Raw genomic sequence first — 26,301 nt, 5'->3', positions numbered from 1 at the left:
AATCACAGATGTGAGGGCGATCTGGCTGCGACATCTGTCACCCCACTGATCGTCAGGGTTGATTCGGCTGATCTGGCTGGCTAGGCGGGTGTCCCCTTCCTCCCTCACCGCTCCACGTGCGTCCCTCCCGAAGCTGCGCGCTCGGTCGAAGAGGACCACCTTCCCCGATGGAGGAGGACCGTTCTTCGGTCAAAATTTTGGAAAAACACAAAAACAAAAACAAAATAAATAAAAATCACCAAAATAACTTTTCCAACCAATTTAGAAAATAATTTGATATGGAATTTCTGCTACATCTTATATTTAGAAGGCAAGTATTTATAATACATCTTGTATTCTACATCTTAGAATAAAAACACATACAAAAATATAAACTGCATGAGAATACACTGTAATCTAAAAGTTTAAAATGTATACAGTTATTTACTAGTCAGTAAGTATTTTGAACATCATTCCTACGGAGAATAGCACACATGGAATTGCTGTAAGAATTAAACATATAAAAAAAAAAGAATGAAGCATAATGAAGTGTGTGCATGGAACAAAGTAAGCACTCAGGAGTCAGCAACTATAATTATTACTGTGACTATCTTGTGATCGCTGGATGTAGTATATGCCAAAGTCACCTGACTCTGGAAATCTTTATTTCTGCTCATTCGTTATTATAGAGCAAATTATGGGATTAACGTTCAGTGGGAGAGGCCGTCTTAATGGCACCAAGATGACCGTGAGTCACAGCCTTGTGCTTCCCTGGGTGTGACATGACGGAGCTGTTCCGGTGCCGGCTGCTTGGGGGCTCTGAGTGTTACAGAGCTGAGCAGGCAGAAGCAAGTGACAAGAATAGGAGAAGTGCCTGCGTGTGTGGAAAGCCACACTGCGGCCCCAGCAGACTTTCACTCACGGTTCTCGATCCACCAGCAGCTCTGGCCCCAGGGCCTGGGGCCCCTGAGCAAAGACGTCCCTCTCCCTGAGGAGGTTTACTCCCCAGGGGTGACCAGAACATGTTTATTTCTCAGCCTAGCGTGGAGACTGTCCCTAAAGCATACTCACTTTTTGGGGTTCCTAGAGCCCAGGGTCCAGTATTGAGACAGAACATTCTTTTCCTGAGGTAGTAGCTTCTTTGCCTGAAAGAATGTATGGTGCTCGACACAGGATTTCCATAAGTTTTTGCAAGATCGGTAATTTAACATGTTGAAGGCCACTATGTGTTCCCTGGATTCGGTCTGGGAGGAAAAACACAGTAGAGATTTCATCTACACAGATGTAGGAGCAGGGTCTCAAGCATTTTATGCCCACTTCGGTGGTTAACAAGTAAGAGACAATGGACAGCAGAAAACTGGTTTCAAAATTCCTTAGGCCACAAAAAACAGGGTTCTAAGAATATTCAGCAGCAGGATTTGTTAACCATCTCTATGAACGTGGTAATAAAGATGACCAGAGTCTACTCTTTATCATCGTCTGTGGTCTTTCATGAACGCTTTCATTTCACACCTGCCTACATTTCTAGGTCGGATATATTTGGAGCAACCAGATAAGGGCTGTCTGATACATTCTTTTCAAAATTTAGCTCTGGGAAAAATCTCTCCCCTGAAGAAATCATCTTTCACCTATCAAATGACAGGAATCTTAAAATGCTTTGCGTTTCTCTATTTGCTCTCCACAAAGAGAGTTAGATTTAGTGCTCGCTTATAATAATCATTTTGATCATTTGCTCTACCTCCATTCTACCTGAGTTCAGATTTTCTGTTCTCGTGTTAAATTACCATCCTGTGCATTTTTACGGCACCTGGAATTTTGCATCTGGGGCTCGGGAGGCCCAGATTCTAGTCCTAGTTTTCTCTGAGCTTTAGTGCTCTCAGTCCTAAGAGTTCATTGTGATGTGGAGCCATTTTAGGTGCATGTTATCTTTGGAAAATGGGGAAATGAGACGTAGTGACAGTAAGTGAAAAGTATGCAGCCTAACAAGACAGAGTGTGGTGTCGTGGGAAAAGCGGGCATCTCAGATTCGTAATGACCGGTTCAAATTCCAGCTCCTCCACTTCACTAGCTGTGGCTTCTCTCACCTCTAAGTTGCTCTTCTCCACGTGGAAAACCAAACTGAGTTATCTGGAGAGCTGTACACTCCTCCTATGAGACACATATGCAAGGCCACCGTGCCTTCTAAACACATCAAGGGAAGGAACTGACCTTGCTGACTTTTATTGCTACTCTGCAGTGGGCTCGGCCAGGTGCTCTGACCCATGGCATTTCTATCTAAATCTGATGATTCCCTGACAGCTGGGCATTCTTGCGTTCCTGTAAACAAGGTAACTCAGACTAGAGGAGGTTAAGTAACCCGCCCAACTGGTGAGTGGAAGAGCTAGGATCTGAACCCAATGTCTCTGACTCCAAAGCAAGTGACTTCCTCAGCCAGATGAATTACAGTGAATTCATGAGCAGTGAATTACACAGAAAACTGCGGGGCCCTCCGGACCCTGATGCCCCCTTTCCTTCCACCGTTTGCAATGCTCTTTCTTCCCTGTTACACGTACGACAAATTCCTTCACCTGCTGAAGGACTGAGAGCTGAACTGGCTAAAAAGACAAGAACCAACGCAAGCATGGGTACAACTCACCTGTTTCTGTCGCTGATGTATAAAGAATTTTTTCCTTTTGAAAGAAATTTTTAGAATGTTCACCCTGCAAAAAAAGTAAAACACAACACAAAAGAAGCACATCAGGGAGCAGCCAGGTTGCAGCTGGCGCCTCTTGGCGTGTGTTCTCTAGTCCCCGGTTGTGATGGCTGGGGGCTCTCGGCTTCCTAGACTTTGCTTCAGCGTAGAAAGGATGGCGGCCCCATCACCTCGGCCAAACACTAAGTAGCTGACTGAAGTTGAGTATCACATCAGGGCCCCTGGTTCATGAGGTAGCTCTTAAATAACAAGGACCATGGGCAATGCGCTCTCTTTGCTGTCAGCTGCCTTTGTGGTACTGCCGCTCTGCTAGAGCTGGTGTGTGTACCTGGGGAAGACAGCGGAGGGCAGTGTGGAGCAGCAGGAGGACAGACAGACCTGGGTCCGCATCCCAGCTGCTTCGCAAACTTCACAGCCACTTAATAGCTGTGTGTCAAGTAGCCTCTCTATCGTTTGCACAGTAACACAATTATAGCCACCATTAACAGCCTTTTTTTTTTTATACTTAAAGCTTTACAAGCAGCCCCTCTACTAAGCCTTGCAATAGTCCTGAAAAGCACTATCATCATACCCAGCTTTCAGATGAGAAAACTGAGGCTGGCAGACAGCGCTTAAGTGCTCAAGATCTCATTCAAACCAGGAATGCTTGGAGCCAGGAGATGAGCTTGTGCTCTGAAGTCCTCCACCATGGAGCCTTCTGAACAGTGGGGACAGCACTGCCTTTCTCAGATTTGTGAGGATTCAAGTCTGCTGGATCCCCTGAGTTTTTAGACCAGAAGTGGGCACTTGATAAAACTTCAATTAGTAACTAAGGAACTGCCCTGAAAATACAGCTCCTGCCCAGAGGAAGTTCTCTGAATCCTGGCTAATGTGCCGCACAGGAAGGATTCCTTAACTCCAAAACCTGCCTTGTGTTGTTTTGTCCAGGTTTCATACGGTATCCCAAACCATAGGGTGGCTGGGGAAGAAGGGGATGCTGATAAAAACCAAACTAATTTTCCCAAGTACTGAATCTGGATTAATTGTACAGGTCAGAGGTAAAAACTTGGGAGAAAGTCTCTGTCCCTTCTTTAGAAATAAAAGTTTAAAATTAGAGGTACCATTACTTTTGTTCAGCATATTTTGAAAGCACGATTCAGGAAGTAGTTAGAACCGGTTTGCACTTACCAAGGATAGAAACTTGTGCAAATATATTTTCGGTACACAGCGATGCCGACAGAAGCAATTCCAATCATTAGATCTAAACTGTGCAGATCCTGTAAAAAGCAAGATCTCAGATTCACAGCGTGTTACTGTCATGCTATGCCCTCTGGTAACTTAAGCACCCACGCTTTTATAAATAGCACTACACGTAAGCTCCAAAAGGAAAATTACAGAAAACAGGCAAAAATCTCCTCTTAACAGATACTTAAGATCCAAGTACTTAGCACCAAATTCTTCTAAGGTGAAAATACATCGCCTGACAGCAACACCTGGGTTCTGCCAGTTTACAAAGTTACCACCAGGCAAAAGCTCATTCATTCCACAGAATCACAGAAATGAACATGTGCCTTTACATTTTCAACAATTAGTGTCAGACACCATATTAAAATCAGAAAAGCCTCGTCCCCCGCACAGCTTTAAACAAATCTCGACTCCCATCACTGAAAAGGCTTTAGCTGTTAATATGAAGTGTAGAACTGCTGATTCTAAAGCCAATGAAAAATAAACTATGGCTTGTAAGTCCAATATAGTCAACATTTATTAAGAGCCCATGTGCTAGGCATTGCCATACATAACGAATATAATAAAAGGAAGATACAGCGACTAAAAGATGTTTTAAATCCATTTGAGAATGAAAATTTTAAAATAAACAGTTCCTTCTCTTGAGTCATCTATATCCCTATTTACCCAATCAGATACTTGTAATTTTAAAGAAGGGGTAGAGGGCTTCCCTGGTGGCGCAGTGGTTGAGAGTCCGCCTGACAATGCAGGGGACGCGGGTTCGTGCCCCGGTCCGGGAAGATCCCACATGCCGTGGAGTGGCTGGGCCCGTGAGCCATGGCCGCTGAGCCTGCGCGTCCGGAGCCTGTGCTCCGCAACCGGAGAGGCCACAACATTGAGAGGCCCGCATACCACAAAAAAAAAAAAAAAAACCCAAAAATAAAGAAGGGGCAGAGTTACCACTGGATGTGAACCTTAGGTTTGCCACTCACTAGCTGTGTTGGTTTGGGCTACTGGCCTCAGTTTTTCCTTTTGTACAATAAGGATTGTCGAACCCACCTCTAAGAGCTTTATCAAGCTGAACTCAGAGAATATAAGAACGTATCGGCATGCGGTAGGTCCTTCACCTCTCAAGAGACAGTGGGAAAAATCATTTATGAACATTGATGTGAACATGGGGCGTTGGAGAAACTGGCCAAAGAAAACACTGCTGATACTGTTGTGGAAAGTCCAGAGTAATCACTATTGGGCACACAACTGAAATCACATGCTTAAAGCAAAACCACACTGGCAAGTTGAAAACCAGGGTTGCATTAAACATGATACTTGGGATCAGAATATAGGGAAATATTAAGCAGGTGGGACAGAAAATTAGCAAACAAAATAAAAATCAAGTGCGGAATAAGGAAATAAATGAATGCTTTCCGTGGGCCAGTGACGTGGGTCTCAGATCTCCTGGTTCTGTGGTCATCACGGTAGCATGGACAGTTACTGTTCACTAAGTTCCCGTGCCCATCTCCAAACCTCCCAGCTTTTGGAGCAGGACTGTATGATTAGTCTTGGCTGATGAACAATGAGCAGAAGTGATGAGTCCCCTCCGGGCCGAATCATTTAAGAGCTGGTGTGCAGCCCTCCAACTTCCTCTTCCCTTGGGACAAGCATGAGGCCACATGTGAAGATGGTGAAGCCACCAGACAGAAGCAGCCTAGGCTGCCGAACCACTGCACGGAGGAGGGCTGCCCTGGAGAGCCACCAGGACCCATACAGCCTTTGAACTACTGAGAAATAAGCTTTGTGATACCAAGTTATTGCTTTTCAGGGGATTTTGGTTGATGGAGCATAGCCAAGGGTAACCCAGCTCCCTCTGATACCACGGGGGTGTCGGACAGACAGGTAATCAACTGGCCTCAGGACCTTCATGAGACCCTGGCGCTGGGGGGAGCACAGATCAACTCAGGCCGATGTAAAGCCCACTTCACCACTGAAGAAAGGGCTCCACAACATTCTACCAGACAAAACAGTATCTGCAAGTGGAATAAAAATTAAGCCAAGTCCCAAAGTTGATGTTTTGTAAGATCCGTATCTTTTTCCTACTTTATTATCTATGTTATATCCTGTACACTGCACAGTTAGGGGACTGAAGTAAGACAAAAGAAAGTGTTTCTATGAATTGCAAAAATATTATTTAAATGTAAACTTTGGTAATTTACTCAACTTCCCTGAGCCTCAGTTTTCTCACCTGTAAAATGGGGGTGATTAGAACACATTTCCCAAGGCTGCTATAATCTTTAAATGAGACCTTATGGTCACATATGAAAGCGTCTGGAACAATGGCTAGTATGGACTAGGTGTTCAACCAATATTTGCTTCCTCTGGATGTGATGTGGGCCAATTACAGGTAGAAAATGTAAAGGTCAGATGCCAATTAGACGGTGCTGGGGTAACACACTGAAGCCATTACCTATGTGCTACATGACCTTTGATAAGTCCCTGAGTATCAGTTTCTCCATCTGTAAAATGGAGGAAATGACAACACTTAACCTCATGGCATTACAGTGGGAAATAAACAGGGACTGTGTCTGGCAGTTAGAAACGGCTCAGCAGATGATAGATATTAATCAGTTTTATTTAAAAAGTCACCACCAATTCAAAATACTTGATTTTCATAATCATGCCATCATAATAGAAAACTATCGTATTTGAGTACAGAATTCGCTCCAATTTGAGCAGCACTGAGATTAAATAGTAGAAGCCCTGGCTCATTAAAGAGCCACTTGGAAAATGGAACTCTATACATTTTTCACCCCTTTAACCATGAGATGGTCTTACAAAAATTACTTGTTTCTAACCCCTGTGACCCCCCCCAAAGTAAAAAGTCTTCAAGTATGACAGCAAACATGAAAAAAACCAAGTGGATAAATAACTAGCAAAACTCAATACTACTTTATAAACCTTTCAGGTATATATATATATATTTTTTAAAAAAGGTCTTTTTATTATACTGGAAAAGAGATAGTTTCAAAGAAGCTTTCAGATGTTCAGAAATTCAAGTTAAAATAACTTTTGAACTACACCATGCTGCGGGTACCTACCCTACCACTGTGCAGCTCCACTCCATAGAAGTCGAGGGTCCGTGCTATGTTGATAAAGCAAGATTCCGCTTCTGATTGCTTTAGCCCACTACAAAGGCAGACAGAAGATGCAGAGCTCACCCAGTAAAGAGAATATTAACTCCGATTTTTAAAACTAATAAAAATCTAAAAATATTGACACCATTACTCTAAGGTTATTAAATGCCTTATGTTATTCATCTTAAACAATCAAACCCCCAATGCTAGTAAAGCACGTTTCTCTTCTTGTCCACTGAATATGACCTCATCTAGCCCTCTCGTTCCTCTCTTAAAAAATACCGCCCATTTAGTAGGTTCTCAATATTCAGAGATAAAGACTGTCACTTTCCAGAATTCCCACCCTACCTTTTCCAAGTCCCTAAATTAGTACGTGCTCTTTAGGTCCTTCTGCCTTTATCTGTCCTTTCAGCGGCAGCCGCAAACTTCCAAACGTCACTGCACTATTTTAGGATGCTTGCTCCTGCCTGGACAGCAATTCTGGGAGAGGATTGGCAGTGCCTTTTTTGAAGGGACATTGGTTGCTTAGGCCTTTGTTTCTATGGCCTTCCTGAGAATGTAAGGTCCCTTGAGACCTGGCCTTCTCGGTCAGGGTGGCCCTCATTTGACCTGGACCAAATGGAGCCACTGCAGCTTCAGGTGAAAGGAGGCAAGGGAAGAGGAGGCCAGAATCAGGCGAATCTGCTGGAGTGGAGGCTTGGCCCGAGGCAGCTGCGGAAGGATGGTGCTCCGTTCTTGGAAGGAAGGTGGTTTCCCCAGCTGAGCCCAGAGAGGACGGGGATTCACCCAGCCTGTCAGCACCTACGTCTGTCGGCCTGTCTATTCAAAACCACCCGAAGGAACGGCTCGTTTCATTAAATATGGGAAACTGTTAAAAGGTTTGTCTGTGGGGCAGTCAGGTTTAAAATGGGCATCTCATCAGGAACGAACCGATTTCAATGACATCCTGCAAAAGAACGCAGCAAATTATCCTGAACTCTCACAGGATTTCACGCTTTACAGAAATGCTGGTCACGCCAGATATATCTGCCATCATAAGAGCTCAAAGGTTCGCAAACCCCCGACATCTTGAAAGAGGATTCATAAGCGAAAGCAAGAGAAGACAACGTCAAACCCAAGGAGACACGAGGTCTGACAGTGCCCGACCTGAGCTCCCAAAGTGGGTCACCCGCCCCTCCTCTCACCTGTGCTGCTCATGGAGCGCCTCCACCTTTGCTAAAAAGTCCTCATTCTGATCCGGTATGAACTGGCTATTGGAAAGGTAGCCCGGAGGGTGAATGGAAGAATCACGGTCTCCAAAATGAGCTATATCAAGACAGAATGAGGGGAAAGCACCTTTTCAATGCGGTCTGTACTTACAAGCATCTGTAGCATCACATCGGAAACACTCTCCCGGGAAGTTCTGCCACCACATGAACCTGAGCTTCTCATTAGCTCCAGAGTCCACACTTATCACCTGATCCCTACAGGCTAAGTGCTGCCGTGCATGCTCCAGCCAGATCCTGTCTTCCCAAGGCCACACCAGGAGGAAAGGGGGCGCCTGTTCAAATCTAGGTTCTGTTCTAATCCCACACCTGTTCCATACTCTGTGGTCAGCACGGCATTGGCGCTCCTACCCCTGGCTAAAGAAAAACAAGAGAAACCACTCGGAAGAACGTCCTGCTCTACATGGCAGGCACCGTGCAGGCTCTCTGTAGTATTGCAAGGTTGTTAAAACACTGGACCAACCTGCTCTAAGAGATGAGTGTGGGCAGAAGAGACCACTGTGTCCTTCTTGACCTACTTCCCTGGCATTCAGGGAAATGTGGAAGAAAGGAAACCAAGGAGGTGTTCAGAGGCCACGGGGGTGGGATGGGAATAGGTGAGGCTGAAGAGTCTGAGCCCTGCCACAGCTGAGGGCACGGTTCTTAGGAAGAAGGAACATTCGTATAGGAGTCGGAAGACAGGGAGACAGATGCTGGCGCTGTCAGGGGAAATCATGCTTGGGGACCTGTAACTGCAGAGGAAAGAGGAAGGGGGGCCTTACAGAGGGACTCCCCGGCTGGTCTTTGGGCCAAATGGCACTTCTCTTTTGAGATCTGTGCCTGCCATCCGCAGACAAGGTTCACTGATGTTTTGGTGTGACAGGTATTCTTGAGAGCTGTGCAGCGCCCACCTCGTACAAGTGCACATAGCAGCCCTGAGAACTCAAGCCATCTGGTTACCTGGACTCTTGAAGAGACTGGGAGAAAGGACCCTGTGTGGGCAGCCAAGGATCTGGCTGGTGGGACCAAAGGACACTTGCTTCCCTTCTCCAAGACTGTCCTCCCACCTGCTATAAACATAGGAGTGAGGAAGGCTAGTCCAGCTCTGATGGGCACTTAATCTAGTATTCTGGTTTCTTGACAAACAAAAAACCCCTATTTCATCTTTTGCTTAAAAATATCAACCTTGATATTTCCGAAGGTTTTAGTAAATTCTTTTTGCAGCTGGCTTCAATGTCAGGAGGCTTCTAAGGACTCATGATTGAGCAGCCATTCAACAGAGAAGATTTCTAAATCAAATGACTCCTTCCCTGTCTCAAGGGAAGTTGGGGAAATCTTTGGTCATGCTTTATAGTCAGTCTCAGAAGGGAAGGAGAGGAGTGAGGTAGTTGCTTAGGTGAATTTTATCCCAAAGTTGAAAAGTCAGATGCAAGGGTATCTTCCCTTACATCTACTCAGCCTGGGGCTCACCCTCCTCAACTTCCATCACACACAAGGGCTGCTCTTTGAGATCTGTGCTGTAATGAAGGGATCTGTGTCCTCCGTACACTGTTCCTTGAGGGCTGGGAGTGGGTCAGACTCATCTTTCGGGCCTTGTGCCCAGGCATGGCACATAGTACCTGCTCGGGTGCTTGGAACTCACCCGTAGAGAGGCTACTGCAAAGTTCAGTTGTGGAAGGGGAAAAGGGCAGAAAGCCAAGTGACCTACACATACAGACTTGGTCACGGGTGGACCACAGGCCATGAAGGCCAGCGAAATGTGGCTAAGCGGTGAACAGGAGTGTCGAGGCCATGTGAGGCAAGCTTAACTGAGGCTGAGTTTGTGCGTGGTGAAGTGTACGACAATGCATCTACGGGAAGTAATTTAGATGCCCCGACGCCGGGTCCCCAATGAAGAAAGCCCGAGAAAGCCTTCGAATCACCTCATCCAAACTCTGCATGTTGAAGGAGAACTTGAGGTCCAGAGATGAGAAGGGACCTAGCCCTATCACAGAGCTATTTTTCAGCAGTCAAGACCAGAACCTGGCTAGCACTCCCACCATTCTACCAGCCTGCCTGCCACGCCTGCGGCTACTGCTGGCCATTTGCAGACGACAGTGGTCATGTCCCCAGACGGCAACCAAATGCTGCAAATGACTTTCTTGAGCCTCAAGGCAGAGTCCTGTTAAATTTTACACTGTTGGTTGCATCAGCTCATGGAGATCTTCTTGGATCTTGACCTGGTCATCCATCATATTAATGAACAGTCCTAACCCCTGTGCCTTTCTGCAAACATGAACGGCAAGGTTCTCTTTTTAGTCAAGTCACTGACAAATGTCTGAACTTAACACAAGACCACCAGTGAACCTCCCTGTAGTGTGGTTTTTCCCTTGAAATCTTAGTCGGCTACTCTGCAATGAGCTGCGTTAACCACTAGGGGGAAACAAAGTTAAACAGTCTTTGGAAACCATCTGCAAAGCACTGGGTGGTTTCCACGTTGTATTCAATGACCAATGACATCATCCCACTAGATGCTCTTGATAACCTAGTGACAGGCCTTACTTTTATCCCCATTAAACAGATAAGGAAATGGAGACTCAAGGAAGGAACCTGCCCACTGCTGCTCAGGCTGGTAACTTGTAGCCTAGACCCTGATCACAGTCCATCTTTATCTACTTACCATACGACACGCCCTAAACTCCAGAGTAACACCTTTTCTGTTTGTGGGGAAGCAACACATGAGAAAGCTAATTATAGCAGAAAGAAAAGGAAATAAACACGTATGTAGGAAATACCTTGTCTTTTAAGTCCCATACATTCTTCTGGCTAATATTTTATATTTTGCAGGACAGAGTGGAATATCTCAGGTACTCAAATGTATGGCAGATCAAGCTGTTCTGTTGGGAAAGCCCTTATTTGCTATTCATCTAACTCCATCTTGATCTTGGAGGCTCTGCTTAAGGGGTCATCACTAGGAAGCTTTTCTACACTACCTCCCCCTGCACCCTCCTTCCCCCTCCAAGGAGAACAAAGCGCATCCTCTGTGTTCATCCTCACTGCCAGCATCAGCTGGTCTGTATCTGCCTGCCCACCAGGCTGCAGACCCTTTGCAGAGAACAGCTGTGCTCTATCTCTGCAACCTGAGGTTACTGCAGAATCCACAGGTGGCAGACGCTCAGAGGCCATTATAGAACAAATATGTATTTTCAAAAACTTCATTCCTGGGGACTTTCCTGGTGGCACAGTGATTAAGAATCTGCCGGCCAATTCAGGGGACATGGGTTCGAGACCTGGTCTGGGAAGATCCCACATGCTGCGGAGCAACTAAGTCCGTGCTCCACAACTACTGAGCCTGCATGCCACAACTACTGAAGCCCGCACGCCTAAAGCCCGTGCTCCGCAACAAAGAGAAGCCACCCTAATAAAAAGCCCGCGCACCTCAACGAAGAGTAGCCCCCCCTTGCTACAACCAGAGAAAGCCCGCGTGCAGCAACAAAAGACCCAACGCAGCCAAAAAAAAAATTTTTTTTTAAAACCAGCTTCACTCTTGGGACTTCCCTGATGGCGCAGTGGTTAAGAATCCGCCTGCTAATGCAGGGGACACGGGTTCGATCCCTGGTCTGGGAAGATCCCACATGCCGCGGAGCAACTAAGCCCACGAGCCACAACTACTGAAGCCCGCGTGCTTAGAGCCCATGCTCTGCAACAAGAGAAGCCACCGCAATGAGAAGCCCGCGCAACGCAACGAAGAGTAGCCCCCACTCGCTGCAAATAGAGAAAGCCCACACGCAGCAATGAAGACTCAACACAGCCAAAAGTAACTAATAAATAAATAAATTTATTTTCTTTCTTTTCTTTTTTTTTTTTTTTTTCTGTGGTATGCGGGCCTCTCACTGTTGTGGCCTCTCCCGTTGCGGAGCACAGGCTCTGGACGCACAGGCTCAGCGGCCGTGGCTCACGGGCCCAGCCACTCCGTGGCATGTGGGATCTTCCCGGACCGGGGCACGAACCCGTGTCCCCTGCATCGGCAGGCGGATTCTCAACCACTGCGCCACCAGGGAAGCCCCTAAATTTATTTTAAAAAACCCCTTCATTCTTTGACTCTCATAGACCCTTGACAGGCCACCAGCAATCTTCCACCATCAAGTGCTTTCAGGTTCTTTACCCACAGATCACTTTACTTTTTATCTGGTGAGAAAATGTGCTTTGTTTTGGCTTCACTGGCTACTGGTAGGCTTGTCTTCATATCAGGTGTCCCTCTGGGACAATGTGGCAAACCGTACCAGATAAAATTTAGGCTTCCTCTTTTTTTTTTTTTTTACTCTTTGGCCACGCCCTGTGGCATGTGGGCTCTTAGTTCCCTGACCATGGATCAAACCACCGCCCCCTGCATTGGAAGCATGGCGTCTTAACCACTGGACCACCAGGGAAGTCCCTAGGCTTAACCTTAAATCTTCTACTTAAAACTGCTTGCCTGACAACCTATGATATTATTAGCATGACAGTCACGCTAATGTTTCTACTGCAGCTAGTCTGCACTTTTTAGGTGCTCATAACTTCCTTTAGCCCCTATTCCATCAGTCCTTTGCAGAGGAAAACCTGACTATTGAAGCTTAGGAATTTTACTTGGTGCTCTAAACAGTTTGTTTACAACAGGCCGTTCTTTAGACAGCTTTCTTCTGGGCACAAAACACAGTACGAGTTGAACAACACTTGCCAGGAGCCAGGCATATTCTAAGAGCTTTAAGTATATTTCATCTTCACTCAACCCTATGATTAGATATTATTATCACCTCCACTTGACAGAGGAAGCTGAGGCCTGAAGAGGCTCAAGGTCAGGTAGGTTTAAGTGGAAGAGACAAGACCCAGGTACTATGGCTTCAGCCTGTGCTCTCACTGACTCAGTTAACAGCAATGGTCCCCTAAAGAGTTTCTACTTATCACCTTCAGAGGTGATACTTGAACCGAGTAATCCTATTCCAGGTTGTCATAATCACCATCATCACCTCCATCTTACATGTGAAGAAACAGATTCAGAGAGGTAACACCATGTTAGAAGCAGATGGAGAGCCAGATTTAAATGGAGTTTGCATCCAAAGCTACGTCCTTTCTAGGGTTCCTGCCCTTCAAACCTGAAGCTTCAGATGTGAGCACCAAACTTGCTCTGAGATGTGGGAAAACTCACTCTCCTCAGCTGATCAGCCTGGCAGAGATGGAGTCCACTGGGTCTAGTGACTACTAAGAATACAGTTGACTGGTGACCGTGCCACTTCCTACATGGATGCGACACGGCCGGGTCTGTTCCAGATGTATTATAGGGAGAGGGGAACTCTCGGATCCACCCAAGCTCGTCACTGCACCATCTCTTCTGAGTCTCCCATTGGGGAGAAGGAGATGTAGGTTATATGGGGAGATGAACACTGAGTCTTGTCTTACTAGTGAGCAGGGCCACTGCTGAAGGTCTCTCTTCTACTTCCTGGTATCATGCAGCCACCTCGCCCTTCACCTCTCCCACATCTGTTCTTTGCTCCTGGGGAACAGGCAGGCTGAAGGCCACATGGGGAATCCCTGTCAGCATTCTCTTGCTATTTTGCCTCTTCTGAGACCAAAGCAGAGGGAGGAGCTCAGCCAGTGCCTGCCAGGACCAGTCCATCCTGCTCTCTTAACTCCCCACCGTGCAGTCGGCCAAGAGGGGAGCAAGCCCAGGTGGCGTGGGGCTCACAGGAAGTCTCGAGCAAGCAGCTCTGCACAAGTTCTAGTTGGTTACTGCGCTGGCCTCGCACAGAGAGTTAACTATAAAGTGATATTTTACCTTCCATCTGGCTATGCACCCTGTCCTCGTACACATCCGACATCTGCCACAGGGCCTCACATGGAACGTATTCTAATAATGTTTTGGTGACTGAAGAAGTGGATTCTTACTTCAGCTTAAACAGGCCTTGATGGAAAATTCCATCTGGACTTTCCACCCCACATGGCAGCCACTAGCCACACAGAGAGCTACTGAGCCCTTGAAATGTGGCTAGTCCAAGTTGAGATGTGCTGGAAGTATAAAATCTGGAGTGGTTTTCGGACTTAGTATGAAAAAAATGTAAAACATCAAAATTTTTACATGGATTACATACTAAAATAATATTTTAGATATATTAATATATTTCATTTTACTTTAATATGGCTACCAGAAAGCTTCTATTGAGCAGTGCTGCTGCAGGCCAATATATAAGCCGTCGCTCTACTGAAACTAAAAATAAACTCCTAGGATCCCAGCAGTGTCTCAGAGTAGCACCAAGCAAGTAGCAGGAGTGACCTCCAGCAAATTCCTGAGCCTGTCCGGGTCTTAGTTTCCACATCTATAAGAAGTGACTGGTAGAAGTATCTGCCCCACTGGGATTTTGTTATAGAGTCAAATCCAACTGTGAGTGAAGGCTCTGGAAAATGTAACGTGCGATAGGTATCTTCTGTTTTCTGGGCTCCCCTGGGAGGAAACCCCACTTTCCCTAATCCAACATCCCTGAGCTGGAGGAGAGCCTAAGTCAGGATGAAAGTGGAAATATCTGGACAGCCAGAGATATGCTGCCCAACAGGATTCCTGGGGAAGGTGGGGAAGGGACTCGGTCAAACAGGAAAGGCCAGTGAGTTTCTTAATATACCAGTCAAAACAAGCTGTGCATCTGCAAAATGCTCCTTTGTGACTTACACTGTACTGCATAGGATGCTAGAACCACCGCTGAGTTAAGAGGGCAGGTTAACCTGTCAGAAGAAAAACATATTAGGAAAGTCACCAGAACCCACGACAGCCCAAAACACTCATTGATTATGGGTAACACATGTCTTTTTCTTGGATTAACCATTAAAAAAAATCACAGATAATAACAAAGAATTTTAGGATACTCAATCTCAAAAAGTAAAAAGTAACACACTAAAGAGTCTTTGAAATTAAAAGAGAATTTTTCCATGTTTAAAATAATATATATTAATACAAATACCATGAGGCTAAAGGTTTAATGTTGGCCAGGGTTTAGCTGGTTAAGAAAGGTCAGGCTCATATCACTAAGAGAAAAAGTGAGAAAAGTGTACTCTTAGATCAATGGGCAGGCAGCCTTTGTCTCTTTCTGGTAAAGACGTGAGACTTCTCATAGGGCTAACTGAATTCCTGAGTTCTGCTGACTCTGATTCTTGATTACCTGCTTTCTAGAAGGATGACACCCTCTTAGAAGGGAAAAACAGAAAAGTATTCTGAATTTTAAAACTCCTGTGAGTTTTGACGTACTTAGTTACAATGACTTAAGATTCCTAAATCTATTCACCCTCCTGAAACTGCCCATCTAGAGGGAATGGTCTGCTACCCCTCAGTTTTCCTGCCGTCCACTAGAAATCCACGAACCCAAGGTTGGACTTGTTTTCCTTCTTTCCTCTGAAGCTCACTGCCCTCCCAAACACCCGGCCAATGACGACGCCATCTCTGTCAGAGTCCAAATCATCTTGGTTGCTCCCTTCTCCCCATTCAGCTACGGATTTCACAGTCTGCCTAGGAGCTCAGCCAGCAGATCTGGGGCAGGATCACTGCCAGTGGAGGAACACATGAACAGAAGCAGGAGTGAAGGCTTGCAGGGTTGCGGGGGACACAGATGTTAAAAGCATTCTTCCCAGCAACCTTGTGGAAAGTGGAGAAAACATGCAGTTTCCATGGCAGCCCATGAAGCTCCCAAGATATGAGTCACCCCCAGCTCTCTGACTCATCTGGTTGGCTCACCAGCGTCTCCCCTTCTGGTCAGCTGTGCTGTGTGCTGGTCCTGAAGCTGCCTACAAATATGAAGGTAGCCTTCCCTATCCGAGGGGCCCCATCTTTCAAGTAACCACGTGTTCTTGCTAGAACTTCTAAATGCAGATATGTCTAGGGATACTTGCTATACATTCGATCATCTGGAGACACAGAGAGCCCAAAGGAAGAGCAAACATCAGCATTCACCTTCCTACCAAGATGGGCTTCAATGCAATCTAAGCTAGTGTCCTTGCTACAGGAAGAGCAGGACATTTCCTGAATGGGATTCAGGGAAAAGCTTAGGAGAGTGGCTAAGGGGGTTCGGTCTAGATGGGAGAAAAAATTCTATGAGTAACTCAGGAAGAACAACATTTCCAAGGAATGGTGTAAATAACAAACTACAGAACACCATGTTGTTTGACAGATTTCTTCCTTACTCTCCAGGCTTCAGGGTCTCCACCTGTCAGACAAGATCACCTAGCTCTTCAGGAAGGAGGGGGTGAGAAAGACCTTTCAAACCCGGGAGAAACGCTAACTAGATCCACTGAGTCTGTCAAGAGATCCATGGCTACTAAGGGCTGGACGCCACCATGACAGCCCCCCACCCCCAGAGAGACGAGGGCCGCCTGCAGGCCTGACAAGGATGTCAGGGATCTAAGCCAGGACGTGGCCCTCAACAGGTTTCTACTGATTCACACAAAACAAGCGGCATAAGAAAAAATGAAGGCGACCAGTTTCTAATACTTGGAGAGCTAGACTGGAAGCTCCCGAGGCAGAGGTAGTGGGCCCAGCCTCACTGGACCAGCACAGTCAGTGCCCACCTCGTAACACGTGCTACCTGCAAAATATGTGTGGGGAAAACAGGTCAGTGTGCAGAAAAGACACAACGAGTTCTGTCACCGCAGAAGGCAGCCTGGACCCAGGACAGGGGTGGGTAAGTTCAACCTAGAGTTACCCTGAAATATAAGAAGGCTGCCTCAGGAAAGCCCCTCATCCTCTTCCAGCCTTTTTTTTATAGATTCTGTTCCTGTCAAATCCCTCCTGCTTAAAAGCCTCAACTGCGCTCCTCTGCCTGGGGGATCCAAGACGCAGGTCTCTGTTTGACAGGAAGAGCCCCCTCTCTCTCTGTCCTGCTGTAGGCCCCCAGCATGTGGTCTCCAATTGGGACTGCGCGGGGGGAGGCGATGTCCTCTCTGCCCGGTGAGATTTAACTCCTCACTTCTCCACCAACCGCAACTCATCACAGCAATCCACACTCTTCGCAAAGTTCACACCAGCATCTCCTTCTCCTAAAGCCTATGATGGCTGTGGTCTCCATATTGGTCCCAATTGCTTCACGTGCTCCTGTCTCATTTCCCCAACCAGACTGCAAGGTCCCTTGTGGAAGCACAGTGGAGGCTTCTGAAGACCCTTCTCAGTAGAAGGAAAGAGGGGGTGGGGAGGATGGGAGTAAGACGTGGCTGTTCCCACCTGTTTACCTGCTGCAGTGTCTCCTGTAAGTCAAGAAAAAAACCCTGGATTTGGAGAAGGTGGCTCAGGGACCACTGACTTGGAATTTCTCCTCCCTTCCTGAGCCTCTCAGATACTTTGCAGCCACGGAGGTGGTCCTGATGCACAAGAAGTGCTGAAGCACGGACGGATGCTCCTGTCTTCCAGCCAAGTTCCCCAGAGAGAAAACGAGTCACCTCTGGGTACTAAGGGGCTCAGGCTCAGAGGGGACCTACATTGGGCTTGATCTGCCTTCCTGGATGAAGCCCGTTTTACATTCGGGATCTCTCCTTCCCTCCCTTTAAAGTTTCTCAGGTCTTTACCAGAAAGATAACTGTACCTTCTGTAATAAAATTGAAACAACATGAAATGAGGTTTGTCAATCCTCAGCTTCTCCAAATCCAGACCAAGCTAGAAACAGATGTCCCAAGCAGGATGCTGCCTTCGACATCCATTCTTTGTTTACATTTAATTTGTTACCAGAAATGTACGCTCATTAGATTAAAACCAGGAATTTCAGTAGTCTGGGGAAACTGACAGGAAAAGAAGAATGCAAAAGTCTCATTACCTTCCTTCACAAATATCCATCTTCAGTTGTAAGAAATACAAATGCCTATGAAATAATTGTTTTCATTAATTCACAATACTCAAATTAAAATAAGCCAAAAAAAATTGATGAGTCATATACAAGACCCGCACATGTGAAAAACAAAACACACAAAGACATATTTTCGTCTCAAGTATCAGGCACTGTTTAGTACACCGCGAAGCTACGCCCCTTCAGTAGTAATGGCTCGTGAGGCTGCCTTAGTCTCAATGGGTAGTGGCGGGGGGTGTTTCCAGCCAGCCTCCCGCCTGCACATGCTGTCTTGGGATGGCCGAGCAAGGATGGATGGGGTGAGAGCAGCCCAAACAACCAGCTGCTGCTGCTGCCAGTGAGTGCCCCCGGCCTGGACCTTCCCAGTCAAACTGGGTGTATCTGAGAGCACCAGGACCCACGGGCAGCCCCCTGCACACCGAGGGGCTGCTGTTCTGAACATCTGCACACCTATGTTCCCTCTGTGTGAAGTTACTGAGAGTGGAGCGTCTAGGAAGACATCTCCTTGGCTGGGGTGCAAACACCCAGCTGGGCTTTTTTCCTGTGTCCCAGGAACTGTGGGGGCCCGAGCAAAAGCATAGACATCAGTCATCTACAGGCTGCCAGGCCTCCCGGGTGAATCCTGCACTTGTCTGTGAGCTCCCAGCAATGTCGCTTCAAAACCTGGGACTTGATTTGTGGGCAGAACTTGGTAAGTTCTTGGTTAGTCACAGGACCCTCCATCCAGGGAGTAGGAATCGCAAGCCATCAACAGTGCTGTGCAGGCCGGGAAGGGCCCTTGAGACCGTTATATTTAGGGACACAGCATACATGTGACACGTGACCTCTGGCTCTCACTCTTTGTTAAAAGCCTGGATTCACACGGGATAGACATTCCAGCATCTGGTCAAGATGACAAAAGGGGAAATTCTTGAAATCCAATACAGATGCAGCAGAAGTGTTTGGGGCCAGGAGAGAGAATTCGGCAATGTAAACAAACCAGTCTCAATATTCCTTCTAATTTCTATGTTTAAAGGTTCAGGCGCCAGTGTTTTGAGATGTGAATGCGTCACATGGTATTACAACCCTGTATTTGCACAGTTCTGGGCTGTGTGTGGTACTTCATAACTTATCGCAGTGGGTACTGCTACCTCCATTTTTTGCTGATGAGGATACGGACGTCATATGGGTTATGTGGGGTCCGTTATGTCTTATTTCAACCTGGACACGCATGCTATGAAAACAATCTGATTATGCTACAAATTTCTTATGCGTCTAATGACTAAAAAGCTTAGGATCCATCTCCTAACTCTGATATTACTTTGACTGTAATTATCACCAACTACTCCTACCGTGTTGAATGCCAGAGCATCGAGAGATGGTGTGACATACATTTGCTGATTCTCTCTTATTCCAAATTGGAATCTCTATCATTTCCACCTAGGAGAACACAATTGGTCCTTTCTAATTTGTTCCTCTATTTATCCAAGCTGAAATTCAACTGGAATTAGGTGTTCTTTCCTCCTATAATGCTACTGAGAGAAAGAAGAGAAGGAACAGAATTACAGATAATCCAGTGGTAAATCTGGACTTGCACTGACAAGCCCATCAAAGCGGAAGGTCTTCCTTGGGATGTAAAGGAGAACGGGAACCTGGAGATCCCTGTTCATCAAATGCTACTTTGTCATATATTCAGCAACGTTTCTGAGTCAACCCCAGGACATCATACACAAAGAGATCAGAATAGTGGAAGGGTGCTCAAACTTAGGAGACCTCTTAGGAATCCTGAGACAGCCTGATTCTGAGACTGCCCGTATATGAAAGTCTGTTTAGAACGGTCTAAATTTATCGGAAACAGCCAGTGTGGAGGCTCACAGTCAAAGAGATGGTTAGCAATTAGAATAAAGGAAGTCATTTAAAAGAGACGCTTGGTGTGCCTGACTTCAGAAATGTAACGCTCATTTCTGGACTGTACCCCAATCCATGACCTCAACTTCAGAAAAAAGCAATAAATGCCTCCCTGCCTAGATCCTTAGTAAACAAACAGGAAAGAACAAATACCACCTCTATACTGCTCCTTTGACCCTTGAGAGGGAAATTTCTTTAAAGGGGAACTTATTTTTGCATAGGCTACAGAGCTGGGGCTTAAAAAAGATACTATGCATAATACTGTACATCAACTATACCTCAATTTTAAAAAAAGACACTAAGTGCCAGGAATATAGGCAAAACTCTTCATTAAAGTAAAACAACAAAACAAAACAATATTTTTTTGAATTAATGGTGGAAGCCTGGCCCAGCCTAAGAAGAAGATCTGGCAGTCCTGGCTATTCCCCAGCTCTGTAGGAGCCACAGGGGTGGCTGCTGCCATGACTCCTGCTGTGTTCAGAGAAATCTGTTACCCACATCCCAGAAGGTGACAGCTATACTCTACTCCACACTGGGGGGACCACCCATCTTACTACGGGAGGTTGAGTAGTGGCGTTGAGTGTCAGTCTGGAACTAGTGACTTTTAGGAGGGACACGGACAAACCGAATTTTATCTGGAACCTTAGGTAAGAAGAAAATTTAGTCTATGATTTGTCTTCAGCCAAAAACCTGCCTCTCTGTAGTCTCCACCCACTGGCCGTAATGCTACCGCCGAGCACATCTTATTCCCCCTTTCCCATGACAGCCTTCGGAAGATCTGAAAGCAGCCTTCATTTCTCCGAGTCTTCTCTCCATCCTGACCTCCCTACCTTCCCTCAGATGTCCCTCAAATGACAGGGAGGCTCAGCAGAAAGAAGCTTTCCCGTGGCGTATGGAAGTAGCGTCCAACGACTGAGAGGGGCCCCGGGGAAGGGCTCCTGGGTTAGGCTGGCGTGAGGGATCCCTTCACTCAGGTACTCTGGCAGCCGCAACCCTAGGGCTGCAGCATCTCAGGGAGGACACAGGGCAATGAGGGAGGACCACCGGTTTAGGCAGTGCAGGTCACACTCGGCGTGGGAACCCTTCAGTGGGTCGTAAAATCAATTTAATGAGCCACAGGTGACATTTTAAAAGAAGAAAATAGAAAACTTAAGAGTGCTTTGCAATTAACTATTGTTTCATGAAATATCTGCTTCAGTAATTTGCATATATCTGTGTAATGCATTACAAAGCAAAATATATTTTTTATTGTGGGGTTACGACTACAAAAAAAACACCACTGGTTAAAAACACACACACAAATATATATATACATACACACACACACACACACACACACACACATATATATAAAACCCATCATGACATTTTTTAAAGCATCCCTTGAACAGAATTTGATATTCAGTAGTAGCCTGAATATTTCCAGGAGGGAAATCCTGGTGGGGTCATTTCAAACATATTCTCATAGATCATGTCACCACTTTGCATCCACCAGCTTATGAGTTGACCTGTTGAGTTGAGTGTCCTACACTCTCCCTTAGTCCACCAGCATGAGAAGCTGTTATGAGGGAAGCTCAAGGCATCACGTGTATGTCCCGTGGTTACCCAATGAGTCATGCGGGACATCTTATACCCGCTTAAAATTTAACCTAATGGTAAACACAAGTCAAATCTCCAACGTCTTCTACTGTAGAGGGAAGAGGTGTATAAAGAAGACAAAATAGTAATAGACTACTATTTGGCCTTTAAACACATTAAAAGTTAAAATGTGATCATGTGATTACCATTTTTTTTTTAAAAAAGGAAAAAACGAAAGAGCACTTTATGTCCAAGTTAGTGTCTCCTCCTTGCTGACGGTCTCATGGCCACAATGGGCACAGGATAGGATTCAATAATCCTGAACATTCATTGCTTGTTTTCTGGTGGAAGAGTTTCCCTCCCTAAGAAAAACAAACGTTTCAATAATAGAGGGCTGGCTGTTGCCCTGGGGGGAGGGGAAGGAGAGGCCCAGGTGAGCTTGTAGAGTCCATGTTCAAACAGCAACAACTGTCCTGTGCCTGCCCCTCCATTCTGAACACGGGTCCCCATCCAGAAAACCCACGTGCCAGCTCAACACCAGGGCCAGGACGTGCGCCAAGCCTGGAGGGGTAAACAAGTCTCGCAGCCCTCTGGCCCTTATCTGTTTCACGGATTGCCTGAACCACAGATTGATGGAGGCGGAGGAAAGACACTGACCCGTCCTCCTCTCCTTTGCAGCTCCTACCAACAGGGGATCTGATAGAAAGTTCTCAGCTCAGAGACCTCTCGTTTTCCTCAAGAGCTCAATCCTAGCCCCTCAGAGACACTGTGCTGTTTGACAGGTAGATGACTGTTTTACAAACTTCCTGATTGCAGTAGCAGAAAATAACTGCATTCTCTGAACACAGGTGCTCAACAAGCAGGGGAGGCTGGACGGAAGAGGAAGGTAGGAGGTGGTGGATGGGAGCATGCTGAGAACGGCACCAAATCAGGAGGCCAGAGAGGAGGCTCAAGATGAAAATGAATTCGCCGATTAAAATTTCAATACATGTACCCGCCCCCCACCCAGTTTTTGCTGGGATTGTAACTGTTGGTGCAGTTATACCCAAGTGAAGTATCTGGCCGCAGTGATAAATGAAAGAGTACATTTTCAGTGGTTACTCATTTTTATATACTAAATAGAAAACTTAAAAAAAAATGTCATTACCTGGTTTGTTCTTGCTGCAGTGTGTTGGGATCAGGTATAAAAAATCTTACTCGAAAATGCAGGGTACAGGGGATACCTCCTACAACATTTTTCAAAAACAAATTAAATTTTCCCTTTAAAAAAGTCAATGTATGTAAGCAGCTACTCTCCCATAAGTGATGCATTTTTCATTAGACCACAGCTTTTTCCATCAAGAAAAGGACTAATTTCAAAAAAGGAGTGCATAAGTTAGTTAAGTGTTCAGAAATCTCCAAGTTTACAAGAAGTAAAATATTTTTGCAACATCAGCATAAAATGAGGTATAATCTACTTCCTATTACATGTTTAATTTATGGATGTGTTCAAACAATGCACTCCATTATCTGTATTAGGAACTTTAAAAATCCTTAAATCAACAGATTATACAAAACTCACAAAGAAGTAAACTCTCATATATATAATGATTTCATACTTTTCAAATGTTTTCACGTATACTCTTGAATTTAAATACTGCCATGACTATAAGTAGAACTGCTCTGTGTAACAGATTAGCCACCAGGCTTGGAGATGTGACTTGCCTTGGGTCACACAGCCAATGATAACACCAGACTTATAGCACTGAGTCTTTTGATTCTGCATTTTAAAATCATTTCTATACTGGAAAATATTTCATGCTTTTAATGCAAAGTGAATTCTAAAAATGATTAATACAGTAGCAAATATCACACAGCTAATATACTCAAATACGGCTTTATGCAACAATGCCAAGAGTCCATTTGCTTGCAAGGATAAAATTAGCCCATTTCTTTTGCTGGATGTGGCAACAGGAGAAGATCAGATTGTGTTGCTAAGATCCCATGCTCTTCTTCACGTCAATTTCTCTCCTCTCCATTACTCAGTATATATTCACTGGCCCTTTCCAGCACTTTCTGGCTCTGTGAAACTCAAGCTTTTCCCACCCTGCCTCCCTCACTGATCTCCTCTACATTAGTTCATTATGGGCTCCACCCTCCCTTCTCAGTAGTACCCTCTGTCTTTATCTCTGGATGGTATCAAAGACTCTAATGGTGTATGTGCACCTATGAATGTACCTGTGTACAGGTACCTGGGTACCTGTGGGTGGTTCTGTAACTCTGGGTGTGTGTGCGGCCCTGCATGTCAGCCAGGTTTGGGGCATAAGGTGCATAAAGGGGAACAGAGAGCGTGATGTTGGAAAACCAGGTGAAGGGTGCAGTGAGGTGTGGTTCAAAAACCCACCTAACTGGGAATTAACCTACAGCACCGGGATACACTCACACGTATGTCTGTGACACTATTTACCCATGCCTTTGTTTCCTGTGAATGGAACCGTGCTGTTGAAAAGGACTCTGTGTATGTTTGTGTGTGTGTGCACACGTGTGTGCGTGTGTGTGTGTGTGTCTTTCCCATCCTGGCTCTCACATTGGGCTGAAAAAGGCCATCCTTCTTCCCTTTTCTTTCCTATAAAATGAAATGTGGATTCCTTTGCTCTTAGCTGTCTTCTTTCACCTTTCCCTTTCTTGCCCATATTTGGTGAGGACCCCTGGGGGCTGATCTGGAAGCATCTCTGCTAATTCAGAAGTCAGACAGGGAGAAGTCAGCTTACTCACGTCTCTTGGACCACCTGGAATCCAGGTACCAGATGTTACAGGTACGCTGAAGATTGGAGGAGAGAAATGGGCCATGATACACTAATACCTAGTGTTCAACTGACATGGGAAGGCCACACCCACCTTTTAACTGCTTCCTGATGGGTTTGCTTGCTTCCAGCCATCTCTGTTGAGTAAGAAAACATAAGATATAAAACCAAACCCAGCAGGAGCCCAGCACGTCTTCAAGGGAGGGTACTCACAGGAGAGTCCACCGAGTCATCACTGTGCTGCAAACCAAAATACTCCTTTTCCGTCACGCCCAAGTAGTTGTAAGCCATATCCAGGAGAACTTGACCAGTATCTTGTTTCTAGGGGAAAAAAATGTCCAGTGGGCCAAATTTTAAAACAAATTAAGAACTGGTGTTTAAAAGTCTTTATTGCAGGCAAGAAGGTGTTAAAAACACGCAGAGAGATTTCATGCACACAGGTACCCTACAATAAGAAATATGAATAAGAATTTAATAACTTCCAAATTAAGAAGCCCCACGGAACATACGGAAAGTAGGGCTAAGATAAATATGATTTAAGAGAATGACATAAATTTAATTTTCTAAGATTTCTTCCTTCCTCTTAGCTGAGAGTCCCAAGTGGTAATGTCTAAATTGGCAAACTCAGGTATCCCAATGACAGTAAACTCTCCGTGAGCTACCCACGGATTATCCACAGCAAAATGTTAATCCTCAGGCGCCATGCAAGTCTACACAGGGAGGAAAACTCTACTAACAGCGTGAAGGAAGACAGCTAAGAATACGCCAATGCCATTGGAAATACCCTCCAAGTGATCTGCCAAGGGACACTGGAGGATTATCTGCTTCCCTACCCCCCGGCATCTGAAGTGAGAAGCCAGTGGAGACTGTCAACCACACTTCAAGTCCAGAGCAGGACTCAAGACACCTTCGCCACTCAGTGTTTTCAGACCGGGCACAGCGCTGGGCGTGGGGACAGAGCCATACCACGTGTCCCTTTCCTGCTCTCCTGGAGAGGCCAGCCGTGCAAGCAGCAACCATAACTCGGTGTGTCAAGTGTCAAAGAACACTCAGGCCACAGTGAACACACACAGCACAACACAAATGGGTGACTCAACCTGGGGACAAGGGAAAGCAGTCCCTGACCTGGTTCTGGGAGGCTGACAGGGCCGAGCGCCACGCCCTCCCCCTCCCTCCAGGTGCAGGAGCTAAGAAAAGGCATCAAGCAGAAGGCCCAGCACAAAGGCACAGGGGTGGGGAATTCTCCTTGAACAGGCAGACTTCTTGGGAATCCTTTGAACCAAACCATTTAACTTAAGGGCAATGTGAGTCAGAAAGAGACCATGTATAGAACCCGGCAAAGACAGCTTTTTTGAGCACCTGATAGCAGGTGATGTACCTGAAAACAGGTCACCATGACCAGGATGAGGAGAATTAGATAACTGTCACCCCGTCCTGCAGCCACTTCTCCGGGACAGTCTCACTTACCTGGCCCACAGTGTGGGAACACAAGGCACCTCCTGTGTCCTGAATACATACATCCCCCTTCCTGCCCCAGCGCCCCGGTGCTTCCTCCACTTCCCAGGTCACCTCCCATCCCAGAGGAATCAGGACAGCGTGGAAAAGATGACCTGGTCTACATACTCGAAATCATGAGATAGTCTCCCTCCAAATTACGAGATACTCTTGATGCAAAGAGCTATCTGCTCCCCTTGTTGAAATTATTATTTGTATGATTTTATATTATGTTTAATATATATTATTAATACCTTTGATCTACTGGGCATCTACAAGGAGCCTGCCACGGTATTCGGCACTTTTTATATATGATCTCCAATCTTCGCAGCAATGTCACATAGCTGTCAACACCATCCCCTGTGCTGATGAGCAAACAGAGGCCTCGGAGGCTCCGTGCCTCGTGCCGTCAGCCGACGACGGTCTGACTGCCTGACTCAGGAGTGTCTGATGCCAGAGTCTGCACGACACCACCACGCTGCCACT

At 46.0% G+C, this 26,301-nt stretch overlaps 1 protein-coding gene across 9 annotated transcripts in view; it reads right to left on the bottom strand.

Moving 5' to 3' along the window:
- Window positions 1-26,301, bottom strand: part of PTPN3 (protein tyrosine phosphatase non-receptor type 3) — a 113,564-nt gene that overhangs the window by 47,053 nt on the left and 40,210 nt on the right. For 5 of the 9 annotated variants that reach the window (XM_067040983.1, XM_067040982.1, XM_067040984.1 and 2 more), the window contains 10 exons: window positions 24,535-24,642; window positions 24,416-24,458; window positions 22,686-22,764; window positions 18,044-18,088; window positions 14,923-14,975; window positions 8,187-8,307; window positions 6,967-7,054; window positions 3,839-3,927; window positions 2,615-2,678; window positions 1,051-1,223 (listed from right to left, as the gene is read on the bottom strand). In XM_067040983.1, the coding sequence (XP_066897084.1) occupies window positions 1,051-1,223; window positions 2,615-2,678; window positions 3,839-3,927; window positions 6,967-7,054; window positions 8,187-8,307; window positions 14,923-14,975; window positions 18,044-18,088; window positions 22,686-22,764; window positions 24,416-24,458; window positions 24,535-24,642 (863 nt within the window). Of the gene's footprint in view, window positions 1-1,050; window positions 1,224-2,614; window positions 2,679-3,838; window positions 3,928-6,966; window positions 7,055-7,350; window positions 7,425-8,186; window positions 8,308-14,922; window positions 14,976-18,043; window positions 18,089-22,685; window positions 22,765-24,415; window positions 24,459-24,534; window positions 24,643-26,301 lie in introns of those variants that run through there. The other 4 variants (XM_067040986.1, XM_067040988.1, XM_067040987.1 and 1 more) reach the window with 2 other exon arrangements.

This window comes from Kogia breviceps, chromosome 8 (assembly GCF_026419965.1).
Source record: "Kogia breviceps isolate mKogBre1 chromosome 8, mKogBre1 haplotype 1, whole genome shotgun sequence".
NCBI lineage: Eukaryota > Metazoa > Chordata > Mammalia > Artiodactyla > Physeteridae > Kogia > Kogia breviceps.
This window is presented reverse-complemented; position numbering and strand designations above follow the sequence as displayed.